The sequence below is a fragment of the Sinocyclocheilus anshuiensis genome, unplaced genomic scaffold (genome assembly GCF_001515605.1).
Source record: "Sinocyclocheilus anshuiensis isolate Anshui unplaced genomic scaffold, SAMN03320099.WGS_v1.1 scaffold813, whole genome shotgun sequence".
NCBI lineage: Eukaryota > Metazoa > Chordata > Actinopteri > Cypriniformes > Cyprinidae > Sinocyclocheilus > Sinocyclocheilus anshuiensis.
The window spans coordinates 1,732,314-1,742,257 of NW_015540942.1; the positions used below are offsets into that span (position 1 = coordinate 1,732,314).

The 9,944-nt window shown below is 39.5% G+C and overlaps 1 protein-coding gene across 2 annotated transcripts in view; it reads right to left on the reverse strand.

The window, feature by feature from the left end:
- The window catches only part of LOC107689653 (serine/arginine repetitive matrix protein 2-like), a 15,492-nt gene that overhangs the window by 4,759 nt on the left and 789 nt on the right, over positions 1-9,944 (reverse strand). For both annotated transcript variants that reach the window (XM_016487754.1, XM_016487753.1), the window contains exons 2-12: positions 8,696-8,950; positions 8,420-8,515; positions 8,121-8,306; positions 7,859-7,939; positions 7,699-7,764; positions 7,220-7,249; positions 7,022-7,135; positions 4,763-4,895; positions 2,305-4,265; positions 195-908; positions 9-116 (exon numbers count right to left, since the gene is read on the reverse strand). In XM_016487754.1, coding sequence (XP_016343240.1) covers positions 9-116; positions 195-908; positions 2,305-4,265; positions 4,763-4,895; positions 7,022-7,135; positions 7,220-7,249; positions 7,699-7,764; positions 7,859-7,939; positions 8,121-8,306; positions 8,420-8,515; positions 8,696-8,943 — 3,737 coding nt within the window. In that variant the 5' untranslated portion in view covers positions 8,944-8,950. The remainder of the gene's footprint in view (positions 1-8; positions 117-194; positions 909-2,304; positions 4,266-4,762; positions 4,896-7,021; positions 7,136-7,219; positions 7,250-7,698; positions 7,765-7,858; positions 7,940-8,120; positions 8,307-8,419; positions 8,516-8,695; positions 8,951-9,944) is intronic.

Consider the following 9,944-nt stretch of genomic DNA (forward strand, 5'->3'; position numbering starts at 1 on the left):
CATTCTACCTTTTTGTCTTATCTTCTTGTTCACTTTCTGATGAGGAGGATGACGACGAAGAAGCTCTGTTTTTCGTCATCTTGCCAGCATCTCTATTTGTATTTACTTTAACACCTCTGGAAAAACAAACATTGAAATGAAGGATACCATCTATTAAACTGAACTGAATAAATGCTAAATAATTTGGCACTTACCCTTTTGCTTTCTCTGTCTCAGAGTCTGAGCTGTCTGATGAGGATGATGATGAGGATGAAGATGAGGAAGAGGATGACGATGATGATGAGGAAGATGAAGAACTCGAGCTGCTTCTCTTCTGCTTCTGCTGTTGGCCAGAGCTCTCCTTCTCTGGTTTCCCATTCAAAGAAGTCTTTCCTATCGTTGACGGTTTGTGGTGCCGCTCATGGACAGATGATGGGGGCTGGCCTCTTAATCGGTCACCAGGTGGATCCCTGCTTTGTGACTGGTTGGTCATTGGTGATCTAGAACAGGCAGGACGTTCACAGGAGCGAGAGCGATGATGCGGTTGGTTGGAAGGGAGATGGGTCTCTTTAGGAGGGGAGGGAGACAGATGTTTAGAGTTCCTTTCTGGTTGCTTATTTTTTGTCTGTTCATCAATTTCCGTTGATCTGTCTTTATCTGCATCTGTAGATTTTACACCCTTCATCTGTCTTTGAGGAGAGGGCGAGGTTGAAGAGGACGAACTGGAGGAAGAGGATGATGATGAAGAGCGCTGTGGAGGAGTGGGATCTTTGGGTGGCGCCCTTGTTCTCTGTTCTCGCTCTCGTTCTTTCTCCTGTTCACGCTGTCTATCTCGCTCTCGATTCCTCCTCCTCTCCTGCTCTCTCTCCCTTTCTCTTTCTAGTGAACGACTTCTGCGCCGACGAACAGGAGAGGGTGAATGACGATACCTAGGTGTAAAGAGAGAAAATCTTTGTAATAACCACAATTACATAAATTTATTATAAATTTTATTTCACACTCTATATGTAATTACAGTGTATATTTCTCAAATTAATTCTACGACTCCACTGGTCACACAATTTATTCAACAGTGTACAGTAGCTCCAAAACTCCTAATGGATTCCCCCAAATAATAATACAAAACATTTTATATATGGTCAGTAATTTTTTTTAAATTTTTTTTTTAGAGGAGACATGTTATGCCCCTTTTTACAGTATGTAATGCAAGTCTCTAGTGTCCCCAGAATGTGTCAAGTTTCAGCTCAAAATACCCCACAGATCATTTATTATATCATTTTGAAAATGCCTATTTTGAGTGAAAGCAGAAACATGCTATTTTTCGTGCCTGTCTTTTTAAATGCAAATGAGCTGCTGCTCCCCGCCCCCTTTTCCAGACTAGATCATTACAGCTCGTACCTGCTAAAAAACATCTGCTGTGTTTTTTAGTGTTACCTGCCAGTGAAAACAGCTGTTTGTCTTTGTTTATGCTGCTGCTATGTTTTCTGTAATGTGTTCATATAACACAAACCATCTCATTTCATACCAGAGGCATATGCAGATACATATATTGGAGTAAAATAAGTCTCAATCTAAAGACTTCTCCTGCTCTCCTGATTCTCTGACCGGAATCTGGTCCATATTTGGCTGCCTCAACCAGTTGTAATTTAAATGTCCATATACAAACAAAAATATACTTTTCTTCAATGCAATGTTTTATTTTCATAAAAAAAAAAACAAGTAAAATGTCAGTAATAAAATAACAAATAAAAAAAATTGCAAACAACAGCACAAATAAATGCAATAGAATAAAGAGAGCTATGAAACTTTTTCAGTTTTCAGTTTTTCAGGTTAAGTAAGTTTTTATTCAGGTAAGAAATACTACAGAAATTAAAGTAATCAAATGTAAAATAACACTGCGGACTGTGGTCCCTTTAAGAGTTTATCCACAGACCCATAAGATTTATATTACATCTTGTAAAAAGGGGCATAATAGGTGCCCTTTGATTTCTGAATGATCATGTGATCCTTGAAATGGGTCTTGATCAAATAAATACAGCCTTGGTAGTCAATGAATATAGAGGTCATAAAAAAATGCAAAAGATATTTGAAATAGCTTAAAGGGTTAGTTCACCCAAAAATAAAATTCTGTCATTAATTACAATTAATAATCCTCATATTGTTCCAAACCTGTAGGAGTCTCGACAGATTTTTCATTTTTGGGTGAACTATCCCCTTAAGCATGTCACTGGCAAGACACACAAAACCCCATTTCCACAGACTGTCTACTGCAACTACTAGTAAGGTTGAGTTTAGCTTTCCAAAAACTGTGGTACTCTGACTAACCTGTAAGGAGGACTTGGTCTTCGGGGACTCCTAGATCTGCTGCTCCTTGTTCTCCTCTCCCTGGAACGCTCTCGATCTCTGTCCGCTGGCCTTGCCCTAAATCGGTCCCTCTCTCGCTCTCTGAGGCGTTCCCGGCTGTGGTCCCGTCGGGAAGGAGATGAGTTTCGTGAAGGCGATGGTCTCCTCACTCCTCGTCTCGGACTGGGAGAACGTGAGCGTTGTGGGTCCTGGTACTGTCGTGGTGGAGTGCGTTTCGGTGAAGGCCGAGAAGCCATCTGTTTGACCCGTGGCACGTCGTTCCTTCCTTTTCCCCTTGGAGACAAAGGTGACGTGTCTTTCTTTCGGTCACTCTGTCGATCTCTTCCTCTGCCAAGTGAGGGATGTGAAGACTCTCGTTCCAGCTCTGATGGGGTATATCGCTCGCCTCTTCGATCTCTGCTCTGAGATTTGGTTTCTTCTGAAGGTGTGTACGTGTCCCCACTTGGGACTCCACTGTCCCGGCCTCTCTGAGGGGGCGAAGGAGGTGGGCTTGAACTCTCAGTGGGAGTATACCTCTCTTTTCCACGTTCCCGGTCTTTGGCTCCTGTGGAAGGAGACGAGGAGTGGCCAGGTCTCCGCTCTCTCTCCATGTCTCGCTGTCTCTTATCAACATCGTCCCTTTTTCTTTGGGACTCAGGAGGTGAGCTCTGTCTTTGTGTGGGAGTGTACGTCTTTCTGCCTTCACCACTCTCTCCATCCCTTCCTCGGTTCTCCTTCTCTCGGCGTGCAATAGCCTGAGCTATGACAGCATTAGGAACTGACCTACCAGCAGCACTGCTGTCTTTTGAACTTTTCTTCTTCATTTCATCTTCCGAGGATGAAGAGGATGAAGAAGAGGAGGAGGATGAAGATGACGATGAGGAGCTGTCACTGTCACTCTCGCTACTACTGCTGCTGCTGCTACTACTACTACTGCTGCTGCTCGCAGCTTTCCCTTTGTCTTTCTTCCCGGGCTTTTCCTTTTGCATCTGCTTCTCCTCCTTCTGGTCTTGAGGACTCTTCTCCGGTCTCTTGTCCTCCTCCATTCTCCTGTCTTTCTTGGCCACCTCTTGCTCCATCTCACTTCCTCTGGCACCTCGCCTGTCCTCAGGCTGACCGCTAGAGGAGGCCTTCCTGTCTGATCGAGACACTTCTGCTCTTCTGGTGTGGTTTCTCTCCTTTTCTCGGTCACTCTCTCTGGCTTTTCTCAGAGCCTCTTCTTTCATCTCCTCCTCCCTCCTTTTGTCCTTCTCTCGCTGTTCTTCTCGTTCCTTCTCCAGTTCACGATCTCGTTCTTTTTGCCTTCCGTTTGCATAAGGTGAACGCTTAGCAGGAGACATGGAGTCATTAGATCGGTTTCGGTCTCGCTCCTTCCCTTTATCACTCTCCCGTCCTCTGTCATCTTTTCTACTAGATGGGATTGTATCTCTATCGCTATTCCCCTGTCTGTCTCTCACTCTGTCTCCATATCTCTCCTTTTCCCTGTCCCTGGGGGAAACTGCTCTCTCTTTCTCTCCACTGTGTCCTCTTCTTGTTCTGTCTTTACGTGGTGAAGGAGATGGGGATGAGGATGAGTCATGTCTTCTTTGACCTTTGTTCTTTCTCTCATCGTCCCCTCGGTTCTTGTCTTTCTGCTGCTTAGGAGACGGAGAGCGAGACAAAGAGATTTGCCTTTTCCACTGAGAGGGTTTCTCTTTGCTCCGCTGTCGCCGCTCTCGCTGCTGCTTGCTTGGTGGAGATGGTGAAGAGTCATGTCTTCTTGTCTGAGGGAGTTTCTCTCTCTCTTCACTCCGTGGTCGTCTGTCCCGCTGCTGCTTTGGTGGTGGAGATGGCGATGAGGAGTCCTGTCGTCTTCTTTGAGGTTTTTCTTGCACTTCTCTCTCACGTTCTCGGCCTTTGTCTCTTCTGCTGTGCTCAGGCGTTCTTGAGCGTCTTGGTGACCTCTAAAAGTGGGGAAGACAAAGAATTAAGGAGGTGCAAAACCACATTTTTTAAAAATCAACTAGTCAGAGGGTTGTCTGAACAACTGCTTGACTAATCTGGCTTAAGGTAGGCCTGTATAACTAGGCCAGGCATCAGGAGTTTACATGACAAGTTTTTGCATTCAATGTAGGGGTCTCAAGGTGCATTTTTTAGAAATTGAACAATATTTTTCTTGACATACTATATTAAAACTCAATGTTTGTTGTGGCAAAACGCTCAAAAAACAATGCAAACACAGAAGATGCAACTTAGGCCAAAGACACTATCTGAATGTGTTCGGCTGTGATTTACTGTGGACGTTGTTTAGAATAGAATACATAATATATTTACTTGAAAAATATAACAAACATGTATAAGAATAGAAGGAAACAAACTCACTAATCAAATACAAAGAATAAATTAGATTAAATAATTACAGTGTGCATATGCCTCTATGACTTCCAAAACAACACATTACCTCTCTGACTTCCATCCTTTTTGGACTTTCCTCACTACGGCCACAAAGCCTTCTGTCAGGGGATCTCCCTTTCTTCCCCTCATCTGGACGAGAATCTGATTTATTCAGTTGTTTCCCTCTTTGAGGGGATAGGCTGAAAACAAAAGTCATGCATATACATTTACATGAACTTTCACAAATGTTTTAAAATGTACACCATTTCAAATGCTGAACAAGCATTCATATTTGATGTATTTTAGACAGGGTTTCTGTAGTATTTTTAAGCTCAAATGTAAGACTTTAAGACCTTTTTTAAGACCTGCACAAATAAAATGAATACCATATGAGTGGGGTAGGGCAATGTCTATAGTACCATATTAAAATGTAAAATTACTGTAAAAAGCATAGGCCTAATTTACAGTTCAGATACAGGTTTTCACAAAAACAAAGTTTTATAAAATGATAAACTTTACATTTCAGCCCTTAAACCATTGTTAAGAAAATGGATGAGTCAAAAGTATTATTATATTAATTTAAACAATTATCATCAAATTATTATATCAATTAAATAACAAATTAGGGGTGTGCGATACTGACAAAAAATATTGCAATAATTTTCTGGGATTTTATTGATAATGATAATTATGCGATATTTTATTATGCGATATTAACGATATTTTGCTGAGGGTGTTATTGTGCTGATATCTTAAGGACTACCGTGGACAGCTGACTCCTGAATTTTTTCTTCATATTCTGTGTGGTCAGTTCACAGCAGTAATAGAAATTAATAATTTCCAACAAGTTTTATGGGCATTTTTACCTTTAAGCCATTTTTTCTAAAAGTGTGCACCATCTTTTGAGTCAGATTCATGCATTTGAGCTGTTACCAAGCAAATTAAATCAGTATCAACAAAATTTATCTTTGCAATGCAGAGGAAACACAGAAGCTGCATTAGAAGTGTCATTTAGATGTTTACACACTGTTTAATGCAGCTCTGAGGGACATTAAATACTTTAACCTGCAGTTACAAATGCATAAATAATGTTTTGATATTTTAAACATAAAACATTGAAAACTGATGTTTGAAATTATTAAAAAAATGAAAAGGTACCTTAAATGTGAAATTAAAACCACCAGTAGGTGGCAGCAAGTCACTGTTAATAAACGAGTCATTGCGATTGAACCAAATCATTTAAACAGTTGATTAATTCAGGAACAAAACAGCGTCCTGTTGCTAAGAGACGCAAAACAGCTCTGTGGCTGTTTGAAATTATTTTTGTTGGAGAAATGGAGCAGAAACAGGCAATATCGTGTCTAAAACATAAGTCTCTTAATATTAAAGGGGTCATATGATGCGATTTCAATTTTTCCTTTCTCTTTTGGCACTCTTTGTGATATTAACTATATCAAATCATTTAAATATATACATTTTCTGCCCCATATCTTAAATTATGTGATAATTCTAAATGTATTTTGATAGACCAAGTCATGCAGTGAAAGAACGCACTCTAAATGCACGCACTAGTCTAACCTGATAGACTTCATTACCTATTGTATGCGTGCACTCTGTAGGTGTGTTTTGTGTTTCCTTTTCGCGATATACTCATAATATCAAATCACACATCGTTAAAACAACAATTACGATATTATCGCAGACCATACATATCGCACACCCCTATGTTTAGATTTTTATAATGCATTGTCTTCTTATCGATCCACCAGTTCACATTCAAAGCTCTGCGTGTTTGCAGGGTAAAAACATGGGTCGATTTTCGCATTGGTCTGAACTCTGAACAAAACAACAGTTTTATTGAAAATGCTCATTCATTCTCTGCCAGCAGGTGGAGCGTTTGGTAGAAATATAACTGTTTTCCCGATAATGGCAGAACACAAAGCAGCGCAGCACCGGATTTTGAACCTGCAGCGCTCATGTTTATTCAATGAAATCATAGCCTTTTGAAGTTTAATCGTCACATTCAGCCATATCACAATTCTGGTCTTTCCGTCCCCAAATTTAACCTTTTGAAATCATAATTAAGACTTTCTTGTACAATTTAAGACTTTTTAAGGCCTTAAATTTAAGACTTTTTAAGACCCCGCGGAAACCCTGTTAGAACAATTTTAAATAAAATTATTTTATAGGAGAAATTTTGTTTATAGGGTGGAAAAACTTGCAATTGCTATTAGAAAAAGCTCAGGTTAACTCAATGTAAGGAGTAAAATCTGAGGGCACACTATAATATGACAAAAAGTCAAGTAGTGTGCACATGTAATGATACCTGCGAGCTGGGCTGGAGGATGCAATCTGCCGTTTTCGGCTCTTACTGGGAGGTGGAGTTTCATTGTCACTCTTTTTTCTCTTTCTTTTGGTTGTTTCTCTGTCATCTGATGAACTGTTGTAAGACAAATGATAACATTTAAATATATAGTAAATACAGTTATCAAAGGTAACTTACAGTGATGAGGAGAAAACCCACCTCTCTGTGTCACTCTTCACTGATTCCTCCCTGAAAGCAATGAATAAAATCATTGAACTTATGTGTCAAATAAAGCTCACAATTATTAAATGAAGGATTTTCTCAAAATGACAGCAGTAGGGTAAAGTGTGTTAGCCTCCTGGACAACTTGCCTCAAAGCATCTCAGTTAATAGTGATAATATTACCACATGCAAATAATCTGACTATTAAACCTTTTCCTAGATGGTTTATGAAAATGCAAATGTCAAGAAATGTAAGATTTGAAAACCATTTACAAATGTAAAATATCATTCCCTTTTACATTCATTTTATTTTATTTTTTTTAATGGTTCACATATTCCAGAGTGACTCAACTAATAAATAAATTGAATAAAATACTGTATATTTAGGTGCATTCATTTTACCCAATTATCACATCTTAGCCCAGTCTCCCTTATGAATTAACAGAATTTTGTAATTTAAGGGCATTAAATTAAACCTTTTCTTTTTCTTCTTCTTGTCCTTTTTCTTCTCTCGTCGAGGAGAGGGTGAGGGGCTCTCAGAGCTGTTACAAGAGAGAAAATTGATTCATTAATATATTATTTTCTTAGAACTCATGCTAAAAGTGTTCCAAATTACTTCTCCATTCTCCAGTTTACCTTTCTCTGCTTTTCTTTTTCTTTTTCTTCTGGCTCTTTTTTCGCTCAGGAGATGAATCAGAGTTATCAGACTCAATAATCCTGAAATGAAATGATGAGAGAAAGACTGAACAGAAAGTAAGTACTCAGATAAGATACAACACATGCAAGTTTGGACTTCTGAAAGGTACAGTACATTTTCGCAGTACATCAAGCTTTTTTATCTCAGGAAAAAGTGATTCCTCATGATAAGACCCCTTCAATCTCCCCTCCATCTACTCACTGGTACTTCTGCTGCTGCTGCTTCTCTCTTTCCAGCCTCTCCTGCTCCCTCTTCTCCTTCTCTCGCTCCTTCCGGTCAGGATGAAAGGATGAGCCGTCAACGTAGTCAGAGCTGATACCAAAAGCTTCTCTCAGACGGTCATTTTTTTGCTGGTTAGCAGCTGCTAGTGCATGAGTCTCGGTCACACTGTGAGAAAGAGCAAAACATGGATGGGAAAAAAAAAAAACTATTAACGGTGCACAGAAAAGGCCATTAAAAAAGCCTTAATTTCTGTCTGAATGATCTAAAGGAATACACACGCTGGCCTCTCTGTTGGAGGAGGGGCAGGTTCTTGTCTTTCTTGCAGCATCAAACGGAAGGTGTTGACTTTCTCTTCGATCTCCTCTGCAGAGTACCTGTCACACAGGATGACTTGGTCAGAGGCTGCTCTTAATATCTACTTCTTGTGATGGCAAAGCTGACTGTTCAGCAACCATTACGTCAGTCTTTAGTGTCAGAAATCATTCTCTAATATGCTGATTTGATGCTCAAGAAACATTTCTTATTACTATTCTTTATATTTTATCTCATCTTACCCCTGCTCCTCCATCATGTCCTGCAGCTCCGCACATTTCACCTCCAGCTGTCTCTTCCTCTGGTGCTCTAGGATATCAGCGTTAGGTTGTCTGTTCAGCTGGCTCTCCAGTCTCTCTCTGTCTTTCTCATCCCGCTCTCCTCCGCGCTCATCCCTGTTCCTTTTCACGCGTACGCTGGACAGGTTCCGCTGAACGTAGCCATTCGTGCCACTGCCTCGCGGCGTGGTCAAACCTATACCGTTATACATCTCTGCTCTGAGAGGCCAGACACAACATGAGAACTCATGAGTAAGCACTGAATTTAACAACTTTGCATATCACATTCCTACTTTTTAAGTGGCTGGGGAAAAAGCAATTGCTACATAAATAATGTCAATAAATGAGTGCTAATATATATATATATATATATATATATATATAATTTTTTTTTCTCCACACAAAACGGAACCTATTCAAAGAATGGTTAAAAAAAATTATTAACATTTTTACAGTTGTTTTCTGAGCTGTTCCGTCATTATTTCTTCATTGATATTACTATATATACGACATTAAAAATAATAAATCATATTTAAAATATGCTTGATACAAATATTTGATACAGTATTTAAAACATCAAATAGTGAAATTTCTTTTCATTACAGTATTGTGGTTGTACAGTGGTGATACTTGGTGTATCAAATAGATCGCGACCGATATATCGTTTTGCCGATATTATCGGCCGATATGAGCCTGTCGCCGATATATCGGTATCGGCGAATATGCTTTTGACTGGTACTGTACTATAATATACACAAAGAATATCGGCCGATATATCGGTATCGGCCTGTTTTTTACTCCCTAATATCGGTATCGGCCCCAAAAATCCCATATCGGTCGGGCTCTAGGATCAAATATAGTGGCGAATTTACGCAATCCTAAAATGCCCAGAATTGCACATTTGCAAATTTTTTTCCAAATTACACCCTGATACAAATTTTGCCTAAACAAAATTACTTTTATAACTAATGCCTTTCTAAAGACATGTTAAGTATATCTTTTAATGTGCTAAATCACTAACAACATTTGTCCAGAAATAGAAAGATTCAGCACTTTGTCTGACATGACCGAAAAAAAAAAAAAAAAACATTTTAAAGCAAGACAGCGTAGTATTATTATTCGCTGCAAGTCTAGGGCTGTTTAATAATTACAGAGGTAATTTACAGAGTCTGTGTTGTACACAATTGATCAAACATGTTGAAACGTGGGGGGG